Source organism: Dromaius novaehollandiae, chromosome W (assembly GCF_036370855.1).
Source record: "Dromaius novaehollandiae isolate bDroNov1 chromosome W, bDroNov1.hap1, whole genome shotgun sequence".
In the NCBI taxonomy this organism is placed as follows: domain Eukaryota; kingdom Metazoa; phylum Chordata; class Aves; order Casuariiformes; family Dromaiidae; genus Dromaius; species Dromaius novaehollandiae.
In genome coordinates this window covers 16,985,256-17,001,607 of record NC_088130.1, presented here as the reverse complement: position 1 = coordinate 17,001,607, position 16,352 = coordinate 16,985,256, and the positions used below count along the sequence as shown (strand labels likewise).

The following is a 16,352-nucleotide window of genomic DNA, read 5'->3' as shown; positions in this document are numbered from 1 at the left end:
AGGACATGAAATAAAGTCTTTGTTGTGAAGTGCAAAGAACCAGAGATACCAGTGTCTCCTCTGGATCCCAGGACTAAGCCAATGTCACCTTACAGACACATTCAGAGTAGTAAGTAGTTGCAAAGAAATGGAAGGCCACATTTCAGTCACTTGACTAATATTTTAGTGGATAAAGGCATTTTTCTGCTTCCCCTTTCAAATAATTTGTTGTGTCACAGACACACTGTATTCCATTTTCTAACAGCTGTTAGCCATTCCCAGATGCAGTTGCATTTTATACCAGTGCAATATACCTCTTTCATGAGGTATCTATACAAGATTCAGTTAACAGTATCATTTAGGATAACTTTTGATAAAGACTCAAAAAACACCCAAAAGACCAAAAAGCCAAATCATCTGTATACACTGAAATTCAAGTGTTTATTTAAAAAGTAAACCTTTGGGCACATTGCAATTTAAAAAAAGGAAAAAATACATAGAATAATCTATTAGATTAAGCAGTCAAAAGCCAGCAATATTACAAGCTGTTTACATACCAACATTTACATTAATTTAAAACAAGTGGCATGTCACCAACATGTAAAACTCAAGAGTAAAAAAAGATCAAGTTGACTTTTGAAGGATACAAGTCAACCACATGTGTGAACATGGGTTTGGTCATTTAGTTTAAAACAACTCTTGCACTGAAATGTTCAGTCTTCAAATTATACAAGTGGATAGCTAGCAGCTGTTGCTATCCCACAGTGGTTCTTCCTGTCTTTTGCCATGTAGATATATCCTTTGTCACCCCACTTCTCACCCCAGCTGAAAATAGAAGTAAAGGGTTTGTTTTCATTTTCAGAAAGAAACTTACATTTACCACAAAAAGTGTTTTAACTGAGAACCACTGCCTCCTGCATTCATGGAGGAAAAACAAGACAGCTACAAATACTTTTGAACAAACCAAGGTACATTACAGAAGAGGCACCAAAAAGCTCACAGAAAAAGGGTGCAGCCCTCCAGCTCCTCCTCGTGCTAGGTAGAAGCCTCTGTGTATAACCCTGGATTGCAAGTGCCTGAAGTGCCCCACTGTTTCAGTGAGAACCTAGTCTGCAAGCAGCATTTGAGAGTGGTGCCCCAGTAATGCTGGGAACACAAAACACTCATGTGATGTGCCCTTTGGCATTTACTGTTTTCCTTCTAGCTTATGAGAGCAACTTCATTTTAAGAGTTTAATTGTTACTCTACTTCACACAAGTGAGCAACCCTTTCCAAAAATCCATCCCCTCCCACAACCTCGTTCCCCCTCACCCCCATCACTTTAACAGCTTCTCAGGCTGTGCCAGTACCAAGCTTCTTGGAATTAACCTCAAAATGCAGAAGAAAGTTTGCTGCTTGGGGCCCACTTATTAGGTAGCCAGCAGCACAAGTTGGGCTTAACTTTTGCCATAAGATACCCTGAGAACAGTCTTCAGGTTTTCCCACATGTAAATCAACTACTGTCCTTCCTGCCCCACAAAACTACAAGAGACAAGAAACCTTCCTTCCCTCCCTCTCCCTACAAGGGTACTGGAGAGAGAAGATCTCACCTGTTCTTAACAATCCAGTATTTCTTGCCATCTACATCTTCCCCCTCAAAGCCATAACCTACAACCAGAACACCATGGTCCAGGTCTTCACTGCTACAGTCTGGTTCATAGTAGATACCTGAAGAGAAGCAAGTTCATGAAGTTAAGATACAATCCCCACGTGAGCAAACTCGCTTGCAAGAAGCCCTCCTCCCTCATCTGAGTATGTGCATTTCACAAATCAGGCCTTGCACAGCTTCTTGAAGTAGTCAGAGAGGTTCTAAGTGAACTGTCACAGCAGAAACTGAGGGACAAGGACCCGTATATGTGGAGAATCATGGTTGTGTGCTATGTCACAAGATCACAGCTCCCCACCTTCCTCCAGCTAAATTCAAGGGTAAATACTTTGTTAAGCAAGTAGCAAAGACTTTGTATGCAAGTTGCTAATAAATCCCCACCTGACTGATAAAACTGGAATGAAGAGTGGCCTGCATCAATAGCAACAGACACTGGACCCACAGAGGCTACTGCTTTCATGAGAGCTCTTTCATGTCCCTGAGGGATGTCCACAAAGCCAGTGTCGTTAGCAGCATTGTACTCTGCCTTGTAGCGACAGTCTTCATCATCCTAAGGAAAAAAAGTCCTAGTTACTACATAGTCACCCACTTAAACACATACAGGCAAGCACAGAAACTACACCTGTGACTTCACTGCCTTGAAAAAGGACCTTGCTTTTGTTCTGCTCTCTTCCTTCAAAAGGAGGACTGAAACAACTAGAAACTGCTTTCCAGTTTCCCCAAGGTACAGACAAAGGACAGAGCACCTCCCCCTGCCAAGAAAAGCTTTAGTGGGATGCAAAAGGCCTTCACATTCTGAAACCCTGCACTCTTTGGTGGGCAGGACAAGTCTCTTTTCAGAGAAGAGGCCCAGAATGCGTTAATGGGAAATGGAGGAGAGCCAAACATTCATTAGTTACAAACCAGTCCAGAAACAGCTCAGCAAGCAAGCACTTAAAGTCCACAATTTTACAGCCTGTCAAAGAGTCTAGAAAACTGCTCAGAATAGTCTGAAAATTAGTCATTTGATTATTATATGGATTTACATACAGCATTCTTGTATTTTGGGATTCTTCTTTACATCATCATCTTTGTAAAAAAACCCTAAACTATTAGTGCCACAGCCAATTACCTCAGGAGGGAGGCTTAGTTTGGAAGTCAGCACATTTTAAAGTCAAAACAAATACAAGTATGCACATCCCTGCTTTTCTTGTGTGATAACACAGCTGGAGCTGCCTTTCCCCTTATATACTTAGGAACAATTAAAGAAACACAGGGCACAGTAAGCAACTCAGTTGCTTACTGTTTGTAATTAGCAAGCTAAACACTTCAATCAACTTGGCTATCTGGAGAAACCAAGTTTTAGTTTCTTTAACAAGCAGAACTCCAAGTGGTGGAAGCCCACATCTCAGGCTCTCAAGTGACACCACCATTTATTCTTGTTCTTTCTTCCTCTAATGCCCATTTAACTTTTGGTAGATTGTCAGAACCATTTCAGGAGTCTGACCATCATCTGCATTTCCACACACTTAGTTCAGAAGTGACAGAAGACATGACTACAACTACCTGCCACAGTCATGCCAGCTACAAGAATCAAGCTGGTCTATGGGTAGCACCCCATAATAGCTTAGTTATGAGCAGCAGAATTGCATCCCTAGGATTAAATAGCAGTTCCAACAAGTGCTGGGTCTTGGCTTAGTGTGTCAATCAAGATAAGACCTGAGGTCTGATAGGATGGCAGCAATGAGGAGGAGGAACAAAAATATTTGCTCTAGTTTTTCCAGCTGGTCTGGTAAGATTTTGACCTCGAAGACCAGTAGCAGTATGCAGTTCTTACTAAATCTGGGGCTAGCATCATTCTAGGTTTTTCTTGTGCAGGGGCAGGGAGATGCAAGAAGAGCAGGTATACTGATGAATACTTAAATAGACATTTTCCTTTCTAGGTATGAGTTTTCTGGCACATACAGATTTGTCCACACAGTGTATGCAACACTTGCAATACAAGTTCAGCTATTACATTTACCTTTGCAGTGTATGGGTAGGATTCTTCTGAATCAATTCCCCCATTGTCTTGCACATACTGGAAAGCCTGGTCCATGAGACCACCATTGCAGCCTTGATTCCCTTCAGGGCGGGAACAGTCTACCAGATTCTGCTCACTCAACGAAACAAGTTTGCCAGTTTTTCTGAACTGCTGCCCTTCGAGAGCTCCCGTTGTGCTGAAAGCCCAGCAAGAGCCACACTGACCCTGAAGCAGAAAGTGAAGTCACAAGTTACCACTGCAGGCAGGTGGAGTAAACAAACAGTTCCTACCACAGTCAAAATGTAAAAAGGCACAAGCCAAGTCCAACTTCATTTGTACACACTAGGAAGATGAAACTGAAGCTACTAAAGTCTTTCCAGTTCTTAGACATCTAAGAGATCAATTCCTATACAATTCTAAAGGACTACAGAAGTTTTATTGAACTTGCACTTAATTTAGTAAGCTTGCACTAGTCTTCATTAAACAAGTCCTCAGTATTTTTGCTCTACAGAAGTGGAGGCAGCATTCAGGTAACTGAACCTATAACTGGTTGAAAGCCCACCATCATAGAATACCTGGTCTTTAACTGGAGTTACATATCCTTTCTCTCTCCAGTCTACAGATCTTGGTGCTTCCAGGAAGCTGGGCTCAAGGAACTGGGATCCTCTGTACTTCCGTCCTGACTTCTTGTGTACGTAGCCGTTCATCAGCTGTCTGAACTCCTCAGTTGTCTGAAGAGAATTCAGGACATGCAGTCACCATCTAGCAAATGCCGCTCTTCAGAGCTACATTTTACACCTCCCTTTATACATACCATGTCACCAAACTGATTCATTCCCAGCTTGTAACTATGCTTTCCTAAGGAGTGATCCAGATTGTGGAGTTCGATCATTTTCAGATTCTTCTCCCACACCACTCTCCTCCAGCTTTCCTCTCTCTGAGGGGCCAGAAAACAACATACTTCAAGGAGAAAGTTCAAGCAGAGTTTCACATTAGTTAGAGCATGCTTCCTTATGGCTTGTATACTCAATGCAGACTACCCATAAACAAAAACCAGAATGTTATGTAAGAGATGGTAATTTTGCCATCCTCAGAAGGTAAGAAAAATATATAGTAGCAATGATTAGCTACACGAACAAAGGGAAGGGACCTGGGAAGCGGGACGATCTTTCGCAAACGTAGGTCAGACCCAGCATTAACACACAGCAGTCGTGACTCAGCTACGCGGGCCCAGCGGCGAGCCGGGCGCTCGCCGGGCCGCACACACGCCGGGGCGCTCACCTCATGGTAGCCCTTGTTGTGCCACGACTTCCACAGCCGCCAGTGGCCATCCAGGTCGGGGTCTAGTCTCGGAGCAGCGGAGGACAGCCCCAGGCACAAGGGGAGTATGCCCAGAAATACATTCATGCTGGCAGGCCTGCGAGGAATGAGGCGGCACCGCTCAGACAAAGCGCCGCGGACAAGCCGCGGTCTCCTCCACGGCACCGAGCCGGGGGAGATGTCGGGCCCGGCACGAAACTGCCCGCCGACACGGCGTCGTCCCCCGCCGCGCCGGTTACGGGGGAGGGGGGACAAAACCCGCCTGCCCCGGAGGAAGGGACCCCCCCCCCGCCGCGGCGGGCAGGGCGTCCCCGGTCCCCGCGACACAACACGGCCGGGCCCCGCCGGAGGCCGCGGCGGCGCAAACCGGCGCGGAGCCGCAGCCGGGCCCGCCCGCACCCGCAAACAAGGCCGGCGCGGCCGGGCGGGGGAAGCGCCGGGAATGGCGGCCCCTTCCCTCCAGCCCCGCTGCCTAGCCCATGGCCCCGCCTCACCTGGCTCCCCCGCGCTGCCCCACTGCCCGGGCCGGCTCGGCCCCGCGGCCCCTCTTATAAACCGCCGCGCCCGCGCCCGCCCCGCCGCGCCGCGCCGATTGGCGGCGGGGCCCGGCCAGGCCGGGCCTGGCCTCGCCCCGCCGCGCAGCGCCGCGCAGCGCCGGGCCGGGCGTCCGTGAGGGGCCGCGGCGGCACCGCGCCGGGGGCCGCCGCTGCCGCCCTGCCCGGCCCCGGCCCCGGCCCTGCTCTCAGGCCCGCGCCGGGGTCGGGGCTCCCCCGCGGCACGCGCAGAGCCGTTGGCGTGGGCAGCCTTGCCCCAAAGATGGGTGTTTTGTGTCAGTCCTGGTGAGCGGGGTCACCGCGGGAGGGCGGTGGCTGCGGGTATTTGGTGTTGAGTTTAAGAGGAGTTTTTGAAGGTCTTAACTGGCAGACCGTAAGGAAAAAAAGAAATCTGAAGGAAAAAAGAAAAAGAAAAAAGGGCCGGGCGCGTGCACCCGCGGGAACGCCAAGGCCTCCCCGTTAGCCAGCCGTGATCGGATGGAGGAGGCAGCTCACGCGCTGGGTTTCCCGTCGCCGGCGGCCTTTGCCAGCGATGTCTGCTGCGAAGCAGAAGGTGTTGGTGGCACCGAGAGCTGCCCCACGGGTGAAACGGGAGATGTACTCGTGGGCAAGTGTGCGTCTAACCCGGCGTGGACAGACGTTCGTTTCAAACGGGAAACTTCCCCCCGCGATGGAAGAGCAGCGGGAGGTATGCAGGTTCCCCCATAAACTCCTGTAAAACTAATGTTCCTGACTGCTTGAGCTCGCAGATTTAAAAGTACATGTTTATGTAAAAAATGGGTTTATAGACTGTTGCACAACAGCAATAAGGCAGAAATCATATGATGTGTGCTTCTCCCTTTTCGTTGATGTCTTAAGACACAAAGTGTGTCATTAAAACAAACATGTTTCCTTACGCGGATTATCACAGGAGCAGTCTTTGGCCCGGAGTAGCCCCGCGCAGCCAAACATGTGGAGAAGGTGTAATGGTTGTGTTTTCTCCTGAAAGTGCTGATGTAAGTCTCGTGTCACTGAACTAATACTGATTTCACAAAAATGTAAGTGTAAACACACCTAACAATGGTTTTCCTTGATTAGTCAGTGAACATAAAGCTGCCAAGAAACAAGATGTTTTAAAGCTAAGCTACTTACTTCAATATAAGCTTGCAAATGGACGCTCAGAACTGATATATCAGGATGGTTGATACATAAGCAGACATGTCACTTTGAGCAGGAAAATGGGAATTTTTTAAAGGAAGAAAAAAAAAGGAAGAAAAGTGCCATATACTGCAATAATCGACATTGCACATTTGCACAAGATCTAATAATTAATAGTGTATACAGATTGAAAAATTAACCTAGATGTCTGTGTGCTTGCCATTTAACAAAACAGCTTTCTTTTGTATTTCTAATTGTCAAGCAACAGTTTCAGACCAGCCTTTTCCAAGGGAAATGTTCTATTTCCTTCTTTCCAGAGGAAAATGAAAATCCAGGCCCTGAATAAGTATATGCATTTGTATCTTTCCAGGAAGCTTTTCACTACTTAACCAATTCACATGTAAATAACTCAGGAGATTCAGATGAAATTTGCATAGTGCAACTACCTCATAGTTAGGGGCTGGAATATTTTTTTAATTGTTGTGGCATTTGAAAAGCTTTTTCCTCACAGCTTTTTGCTGATATTTTCTGTGCAATGGGACATTTCAGTCCCATTTATGTTAGCTGTATTTCTACAACTCTATCTGATACAACTCAGCATCCAAAGGCTACAATTAAGTTCTCAAATGAACTGTGGACAAAGAGTCTTTTTTAAAAGGCAAGATGTTTAGCTAGTGTGACAGGAGGTAAATTCAAAGCTACAGAAAGTCTTGCACCATAAATCACATGTTTCTGCTCTGTAGTGCATGCTAAAATGCACCAAGACAAATCGATACTTTTCCGGATGGCATGAGGTCTTGTGTATATGGGGAAGTTACCACATCAGCAGCTAGCATGTGATACCACAGTGTACTAGCTGTACCATGCTACCTCTCCTTGTGGAGACTCATAGTGCGCGTGTGCACACGCGCGCACACACACACACTCTCTCTCTCTCTCTCTCTCTCTCTCTCTCTCTCTCTCTATTATTTTCACTTTGAAGATAAGTTCACACTGCAAGTTTATTTAGCTGCCCTACATAAGCAAATCTTAACCAACAATTTGTTGCGAATCTTGGACAGTATGTTAACTTTCATCTTGCACTGAGTCATAACTGTTGTATGGACATATCAGTTCCCCAGGTATTTTGGTATGTCCTCCATCTCCATTCCCCTAGTGCTTTTCCCGTTTCTTCAGCAGCATTATTTCTCTACCTCCCCGTCTTCCTTTGGTTTCACTGTTGTTGTACAGCTAAATTCTGTCTCTCTGCCTTCAGTACTCCCTGAGTCATTTTGCCTTTCCTATTTATTCAACCCAGCAGCACACTGACTCATCATGATGTCTAATTAGACTAATCCTGAGGTCCCAAATCTCTATGCTCCCTGGTGGGAAGCAAAGACAGGAAACATTGGAGCCCAGGTGCAGAAACATAAGCATATGCAAGAGAAATTGGCATGGCAGGGGCTAAGATCAGACCCTGTCATCACGAGACTGCCATTTAGAAGCTTATGATAGGAAACTGGCCTAGGACTACCTGAACTGTGCAAGCAAGTCCTGTCTGAGATTTGTATGACATTGTCATGAACACCAAGACTGCCAGCAACGCTGCAGAGACCGTCAATAACATGAATCAAGGCAAACATGCCATATTAAACAGCTAATACTTAATTTTATTCCCAGTGCTGCTACAAGGCAGCCTCTGTCCCAATGCTGTTCCCACTGCTCCTGTCTGTACACCATGACATGCCAGACTGAGAGCCTAGTGTGGTGGTGGTCTGCTGAAATGAACAGAGGGTCAATGGCAGCAGTTAGAGGTATTAACCAGAGAGATAATGCTAAAAATTATTTTCCATCAAAACTGTGCTACTTCATGACACCCTACTTGATGACACCCATCACCCAGCAATCTTTGCTGTACTGAAAACATCTCTGTGGGAACCAGTAATAGCATAAGGGTCATGTGTGCAGAGCACTCATTCCATGTTAGCAGAGACATAGGTTGAAAGCAAGAGCTCCTCAGTCCCTCATCTTCAAACTTCAGCTCATGCCATGCCATTCTGGTCCAGAAGAGACCTGGACAGCCATGCTAATCACAGTAGTAACAGTCCTTTTTTGTAGTGAGCAGAAAGACCAAAACTTTGAAGGAAGAAGACCCCCTGTCCTTTATTTCAAATCTTTCCTGTTTGGAAGATAACTTTCCATATTACTTTAAAAAAGTGGCTGTTGGGGAACTCAGTATATGCAGAACTCTGGCTATTTTGCCAAAGACATATCACTCTTCTAAGACACAACAACACTTCTTTAGTAACTGGTCATGCTTCTGTTACAACAGCTAAAAGATAGCCTGTCTATGCTGACTAACAACCACCCTGTGGCTATCTGGACCTACAAGTTTTGAGATGGCTGAGGCCATGTGTTTCTCAATAGGCACAAGAGCTTACATAGCGATGTGTTGCCTGTGCAGCTGGTGGGGTCAACTCAACATCGATCTTCAGAGAAGTATCTTACTGAAATGAAATTCAGCTGCCGCTGTTCTTCCCAGGTGTGCAGCACAATCCTCTCCCACTGCAACCACTCTGTTTACTTGAATCCAGAATTTCTGAAACTTGTTTCGTACTTTAAGTCCTTCTTCCTCATCTTTCTCTTGGTACAACTGTGCAGAGGAAGGGGCCGACCTGTATCACAAGAAAAAGACCCAGAAATCCAAAAAGCAAAACTCCTGGGTAATGGTAGTTGACTTGCAAAGCTGCAGCAAGTCTGGCAATGTGTCAGAAACATCTGTGCAATGCAAGAAGAGTAATCCAGGTCACACTTACCGAGGTAAGAGCGTGCACACAAGCAGTTCGCATAGACCAGCTGTCTCAAGGTAATTTGTGTGCCATGATCCTTACTGAGGTAAAAATCAATGGTTTGTTTGGATTTCTCCACATAACAGCAAAGAAAGGCTACTTTAGTTAGGCAAACATTGATTTTGTATTAATATGAAGACTAAATTCAGGATCTATGGAATACATAAACTGATCTGGCTTGCTTAAAAAGTGATGATCGTGAACATGTTTTTTTTTTTGCTAGGTTAAGTTCATCTGACTTAAATCTGGTTTCTTTCATTTTAACTTACTAAACTCTGACTTAAAAATGGACTTGTACAGCAGGCAGGTAGTAATCAAGGTGTGTCTTACAGTATTATCTAACCTCAAGTGCATATGACTTCATTTCACTGCAAGGTTTTGATTAGCTTTTATTTGATGCTACCAGAAAAACAGCAAAATTATTTCCCAGTCACAGTTATACTTATGGTCAACTGAAAGCTGATCCAGTTTAAAAGAGCACAGGTGTATTTTAGAAGCACTGAGCAGATTTTAAAAGCCAGAGTCTGGTTATTCGTCATGTGTATGTGTAGGAAAATGGAACTTTGAAGAACCAGGTCAGCTTTCTTTTTAGCAAAGTAATCATGTTTTTCTTATATTTTACAGTAAGGATTCTTCTTACAGAAAACAAGTACAGAAAAATTCCAACACCGACGTGTTTTTCAGAATGTTAGGAGGATGTGAGAAAACAGTTATAGAAAAGATACCTATATGTCATCTTAAAAGAAAAAGTGCTACTAACTTTAATATATATTTTGAATACCAGTTTCAGAAACAAGCTTTTAAAAACAGCAGACATTTTTTACCTCTTTGGTAAAAAGAGATTCTCACATTACCCTTCTTCCTGTGGCTGCATGAAAAGTAACCACCCTTCCTGCCCGACTTGGACATTCCTCACCAAAGATCTGAAATCACTTTGGAGTTTATAAGGTCCCTTTGGCGTTAACAGTGTTTATAAATACCAACTCAAGAATCTTTGTTTTGCATTCTTTCTGGTAAGAAATCAGATTCAAATTGTGTTTCAGCTGAAACACTCGTAATGAAATTAGTTGCGTCTTTGTTAGGTTAGAAAATGAAGCAGCATCTGCTTCAAGGGAGCATAGATACGGTTCTGTGAGTTTTTGGAAGACCTCGGAGATGGCAGGGAAGCAGTGACACTACCCTTCTTAAACATCTTTTTGTTTTCAGCAGTCTTGTGATCTCCCAAAAACCATCATTTCCTCACCCAAGTGCAAGATAAGAAACTGCATTCCAGCCTCTCTGCTGGCCTGTCACAAGGCAAAGGCAACTCAATTTACATCTCAATATCTTACCTGATCGCAGGAACTGGGGAGTGATGCAAGGGATTGCTTGCCTTGCAAGCAAGACAGGGCAGCCTAGTATTGCTCCTTCTGCTGCGTTAGGGTTTCCCAAAGCGATGTTGTCTTCCTGCAAGGTCTCTTTTGTTCTGCTGAAGTTATTTTTGTCTGTGTTTTGGTTTCTTTTTTCTTTTACCTTAACTTGTATTTTTTTAGAGATGCTAAATATTGAGTCACACTTGAAATCAGCCTTGAAGCTTTGACCATGGTGTAACTCACATACTTGATATTTCAAACATCAGTTAGATTGAGGCCTCAGTCTTTACTCAGTGTCTCCTCTTGATTTCTGCCTGACAGTCATTTCTGAGCTTCAGGAGGCTTATGATATTGAAAGCTAACACTGGGGGAATAGTAGGAGAACATGGGGAAGTATCATGTTAAATAGCTGATGTGAAAGTTCATGTATACAGAATAATTTCCACACTGTATCGACATCTTTCTCTAAAATTTAAAGGACTTTGGTGCTTTTTTCTTCATACTAAAAAGAATATTTCTTTGCAAATTTTAAACACAAGTAGTTACTATCTCTTGATTCTCTTGATTTACAATTCTTATTGTAACACATTGAAAGTTATTTGGAAATCCTGCCTACATTGTAAGGTTGATCTGACCAAGGCCAGTTTCTAGCTTCCCATCTCTACTCTGCGGATCACAGTGAGGGTATTTTAACTGAGTTCCAAGAAGGCTTTGAGGAGCATTTCATATACTATTTAATATTTGAAATCTCATTTGGATTTAAACAATCTACCATTTCTGTTTTGAAACTGAAGCAGTAATAAAGATCAGAAAAGCCGAAATCTTTCAGTGCTTCAGCATAATGTTTGTACTTCTGCAAGCTCTTGTAAACAGCTGCGGACTGTGAAAGAAAATCTGTTTGTCTGTCTTCTGTTGTTCTTGGAGCAGTGGTGTCTAAAGGGCAAGTTGACATGCTGTAAAGCATTTCCCATGATAAGGTTAAAGATTGTGAGTGATGTGAGGAATTATTTTTAAACTGAAAAGTTACAGGCTGGGCTTCATTAACAGATCATGTGAGGGAAGGTTAAACAAAAGCTATTCACGAAAGAAGAGAGGGCAATTGAAACAGCCAAATACTGTTTTAAAATCGGTTTTCATGGAAATCAGGTAGTAGGGAAAAAATGAGTGCATGTGCTGAATGGGTTAAAGCAGTAGTGACTCATGTGACTCATTCTTATTCTACAGATAGGAAAACAGAGGCAGAGACCAATGTCTGAAATAAAACTGTTATAGCTAGTGAGATCTAATGAATGACCATTGGATAGCTCAGTCTAGTCTCTGCAGTAAGGAAGTTTGCCATGGTAAATAATTATACATTCTCTTTTTCCCCCCTTCTGCCAATGCAAATAAATGCAAAGGGTGGTGTTAATTTTTGAGATGCAATATAATATATAAGTAATATAAATCAGAGCAATATGCATTGCCTTGCCAGTCTCTGAGATCCACTTGGAGCATATTCAGCCCTCTGAACACTAGCATGCTGGTAATTACTGCCAGATTTCCATAATCATTTCAAATATTTTTATCACTTATGTCTGGTACTACAGCAGGTCTTTTCTAGGACCACGCTGATCAACAAGGACCTGCCTGATTGAGATCTTCTCCTCACTATTGGTAGAGCAGAATTTCTTTTGACCTTTCCCTCTTTGATCATCCTAACCCCTTGGAGCATCCCAAATACACACCCCATAGCTTCAGGTCAGAGTGGGAGAAGGAACGACCTTCTGTACCGGTTCCTCATGGGGCACTGAAGGTGCATTTGCACAGTGGGACACTCATCTAAATGTGAAATGAAGCTGAAAGTGTTTTACAATGGTTTAGTTATTGTTTGATACACCTGATGGTTGCACTGCTATTCAGAGGGACCTCAGCATGCTGGAGAAATGATCAGAGAAGATTATCGTGAAGTTCAACAACAGGAAGTGCAGAGTCCTGCCCCTGGGGAAAAATAACCCCATGCTGGAGAGCAGCTTTGCAGAGAAGGACCTGGAAATCCTGGTGGACAAGTTGGACATTAGCCAGCAATGTGCTGTTATGGCAAAAAAGGCCGGTGGTATCCTGGGCTGCATTAGGAAGAGCGTTGCCGGCAGGTCGAGGTAGGTGATCCTTCCCCTCAGTGCTCTACTCAGCACTGGTGAAACCACACCTGGGAGTGCTGGGTCCAGTTCTGGGCTTCCCAGCATAAAAAAGACATGGACATACTGGAGTGAGTGCAGTGAAGGGCCATACAAATGATTAAGGGACTGGAGCATTTCTCATCAAGGAGAGGCTGAGAGAGCTGGGATTGTTCAGCCTGAAGAGAAGGCTGAGGGGGGATCTTATCAAGGTGTATAAATACCTGATGGGAGTGTGTGAAGAAGACATGCGCAGACTCTTCTCAACAGTGCCCAGTGACAGGACAAGAGGCACAGGCACAAACTGAAACACAGAAGGTTCCAGCTGAACACAAGAAAACCCTTCTACTGTGAGGGTAATTGAACACTGGCACAGGGTACCAAGAGAGGTTGTAGGGTCTCCATCCTTGGAGATATTCGAAAACTGTCAGGACAGGATCCTTGGCAATGTGCTGGTGGTGACCCTGCTTGACCAGAGGGGTTGGACCAGGTGATCTCCAGGTGTCCCTTCCAACTCCAGTGATTCTGCGATTCTGTGAAACAAGCATAGTTAGTGGCCATCACTGAACAAGAGATACTTTAGGTAACTGTTCCACATCACAGTGGTGTCTTTACCACCAGTGCCAATCCCACTCACCAGTGTCTTCCCCTGCTCTTGCTCCAGACAGTCTTTTGGCCTGCAGTGGTGCAGTGCTGGCACAGGGGCTGCAGTGGGTGGTTGGTGCGCTGCCTGTGCCAGCATACAGCTGTGCTGGAAGGTGGCTCGGCCGTCTAGCGTTTGGGCCTGCTCAAATCTGAGTTTCACCATTCACATTTCAGTGCCTTTTTTTAACAGATTCCTCCCTCCCCATCAGTATCACTAGTCAGAGACTCAGCTATCAGAGAAGTAAGCTATTTTACAGACTGGATTGCAAAAAACTCGTTACTTACAATAGCTACGATTTAATGCAAACGTCTGACCTTTGCCTATAACCGGAAAGAGGGCTTGACCCGATGCCCCATGCCTAGGTTGTCTTCTGCTCCCCTGCCCGATGATAACATTCCCAAACACCTCCTATTAGCATGAAAGGCAGACAGCTGAGCACACACTGCAATCTGAACAGAGCCCTGGGTGGTTCCTCTTCCCTTTGTTAACTTTTGTTGAGAATTTCATGTTCAACTAAACAAAAATAACTGTTCAAAAGCATGTTGTGTTTAAAAGAGAACAACCCGGGTTTCTTTAGCTTTCTTTAGGTGGCTAAGGCTGCAGCAGCCACACTTTTCAGGATACAGGAGCCACGGGCTCATGCATCTCTCCTCCACACCATGGCCATTAATCTGCCTGGGTAAAGGGAGGTTTCTCCAGCTATCATCTGTCTCTGCTCCTAGAGGCTTTCTCTGCTGCACATTTCAATGCATCTATACACAGGCCCTGTCCTGACATTCAGGCCAAGATACATTCCCAGTCTGGTTTTATATGCTTAATCCCCAAATGCTTTGATAGAGACAGACGGAAAGAAAATCAGCATGCTACAGGTCTAGAGTTTACCTATGAAACCTTACATTGTGACTATTTTTGACTATATGTACAGTGGCAACTATCAGTGTATAACCAAAATCTTTTTTAATTATTATTTTTTTCTTAGCAAGAAGAGTGTATTGGGGTTTGGGATTTGGTGGGTTTTTTTTTTGGCATGAGTGATGATTGTTTCTTGAAATAATGTCACCATAACTCATAATGTGACCTATGTTTTTTCATATATTGTTCAATAAGCTGAATTTTCACTGTCATGAAGTGTTCATGGCAAGTACATGAAAATTACTAGAAAGAAAGGCAAACTATTAATGTAAGAACATGTTTTAGTGATGTTCTGTGTTTAAATTAAAATGCTCTTTCACATTAGTATTAAAAAGCTCCCCATGTCATTGAAACGAAAACTACAGAAATTATCCAGTAAAATTCCAGGATTAGACTTGGTTGAGTTGGCTAAAGGAATTTCTAATTCCACATAGGCATGTTTTTTTCCCCTCCTCTGCTTTACTGCTCAAGTAAAGGTGGCGAAACTCAGCTGAGGCTAGTCCATACTTCTTCCTGTATCTGACTACACCTAAAAACATATTTAAAACATTCCCCATGCTGAAGTAGTGTCCAAGCCTTCAGTTGGCCGGTTTGTCTAAACAGGACTGAAAACATTAAAACAACTTCTAAAAGCTATCAAGCAAAGCCTGATAGGTACAGATTTTATTTAAAAAATAGTTTAGATAACTGAGACTTGGCTAATTGGCTAGCTTTCTGTGCTTGCTTTTGGACAGGAACTAACATGCACATTTTTTAAATGATATCAGAACGGCTAGCATGGAAAAGTCTGCTTGTTTTAGCTCTGGCTGTAACGTGCCCGTTTCACGTGGTCTCTGGGAGAATTTTGTGCTTTGCAGACAACCCCAAACAAACTCAGCAACTTTGAGGTGGTTGTTTACGCCGCCTGCATTAGGCTCAGCGAGGTAGAAGTCCACTTCCTCAGCTGCTGGCTCTTCTGCCGCCAGTGGTCTTCTCCTAACCTCTCTCCTAATCTTTCCTCATGTGACAAAGGTTGTCTGCTGATGGGTCTTCAGGCAGAGTGAAAATGAACACAAACAAAGTTGCTTGAAGCAACTGATAGCTGATTTGAGTAGAAGTGGAATTTCTTAATGTTTTCTCTGGCTTTTTCTCTTCCACCCACCAGGTTAATTCACAATGTCCTGAGGCTCTTTAATGTCTCAACCTCTTCTTAAAAAAGAAAAACAAAAATAAAAAAAAAACTTTTTTCTTTCCCTCCTTCCCCCAATCTTTATCAGCAACACCACTGACTCTGTAAAATTCTCTTTCCTTAAGTGTCAGCCTTGCCTTATCACTATCCTTTGAAAGAAGCAGAGGGCAGCAGACGCCCTAGATGCTGTGGTAATGCGCATTGTATGTTTTCAGCTAAATCTTGATTGGAGGTAATCAAGATGAAACAAAAAGGAGATAGTAACATACCTCATTGTAATGGTATCACTATTAAATGTAATGCATTCTCCCATGAACTAACAAAGCACAAACATGTTTGTTAATTAAGCCCTGTGAGTGAGTGAGGGATCAATCCTGAAAAGAATTTGGGACTGGTGTCTAGAAAATCTCCATTCAGCCCCATCCTGGCAAGCCAGCAAATACCTCACTACAGGCTTGCCCAAAATTTAGGGGCAGAAGATGAAAGCCAATACTCAAATTGTGTGTGTGAGGGTTTTGTGTGTTTTTTTTGTTTGTTTTTAGGTAAAGCAAAAATGAAATTACCTTATTTGAAAAATGCCCAGCACCATTTGCTTCATGTAAAGCACTGGAAAGATTACAAGAGTTCATCCTCTCCATTTATGGCTGGGCCACCAA

General features: G+C 43.9%; 2 protein-coding genes across 5 annotated transcripts in view; one reads left to right on the top strand and one right to left on the bottom strand.

Moving 5' to 3' along the window:
- Window positions 1-401: 401 nt before the first annotated feature.
- LOC112978790 (procathepsin L) lies at window positions 402-5,555 on the bottom strand. Of its 2 annotated transcripts, XM_026092517.2 has the most exons (8): window positions 5,441-5,555; window positions 4,908-5,043; window positions 4,441-4,563; window positions 4,202-4,357; window positions 3,627-3,851; window positions 2,006-2,174; window positions 1,569-1,686; window positions 402-804 (listed from the first exon to the last, which is right to left on the bottom strand). In XM_026092517.2, exons 2-8 carry the CDS (start codon window positions 5,031-5,033, stop codon window positions 705-707), a joined length of 1,017 nt encoding a protein of 338 aa, XP_025948302.1. In that variant the 5' UTR covers window positions 5,034-5,043; window positions 5,441-5,555; the 3' UTR covers window positions 402-704. The 2 variants fall into 2 exon arrangements, with proteins under 2 accessions (XP_025948302.1, XP_064356624.1); XM_064500554.1 differs by lacking the exon at window positions 4,908-5,043 and having other exon boundaries at window positions 5,441-5,486.
- Window positions 5,556-5,562: 7 nt separating this feature from the next.
- LOC135323428 (uncharacterized) overlaps window positions 5,563-16,352 on the top strand; it is a 28,198-nt gene continuing 17,408 nt past the window's right edge. Inside the window, exon 1 of one of the 3 annotated variants that reach the window (XM_064500555.1) lies at window positions 5,563-6,495. The gene's annotated coding sequence lies outside the window, so the exon portion shown is untranslated. The remainder of the gene's footprint in view (window positions 6,496-16,352) is intronic. The other 2 variants (XR_010385762.1, XR_010385761.1) reach the window with 2 other exon arrangements.

Bases quoted from the DNA above. Each gene is read 5' to 3' on its own strand.
- LOC112978790 (XM_026092517.2), bottom strand. From the start codon at position 5,033: ATGAATGTATTTCTGGGCATACTCCCCTTGTGCCTGGGGCTGTCCTCC. The intron at 4,564-4,907 runs GTGAGCGCCCCG...CTGGCCCCTCAG, and splicing joins ACAACAAGGGCTACCATGAG to AGAGAGGAAAGCTGGAGGAG. The intron at 2,175-3,626 runs GTAAATGTAATA...TTTTTTCCTTAG, and splicing joins CCTACCCATACACTGCAAAG to GATGATGAAGACTGTCGCTA.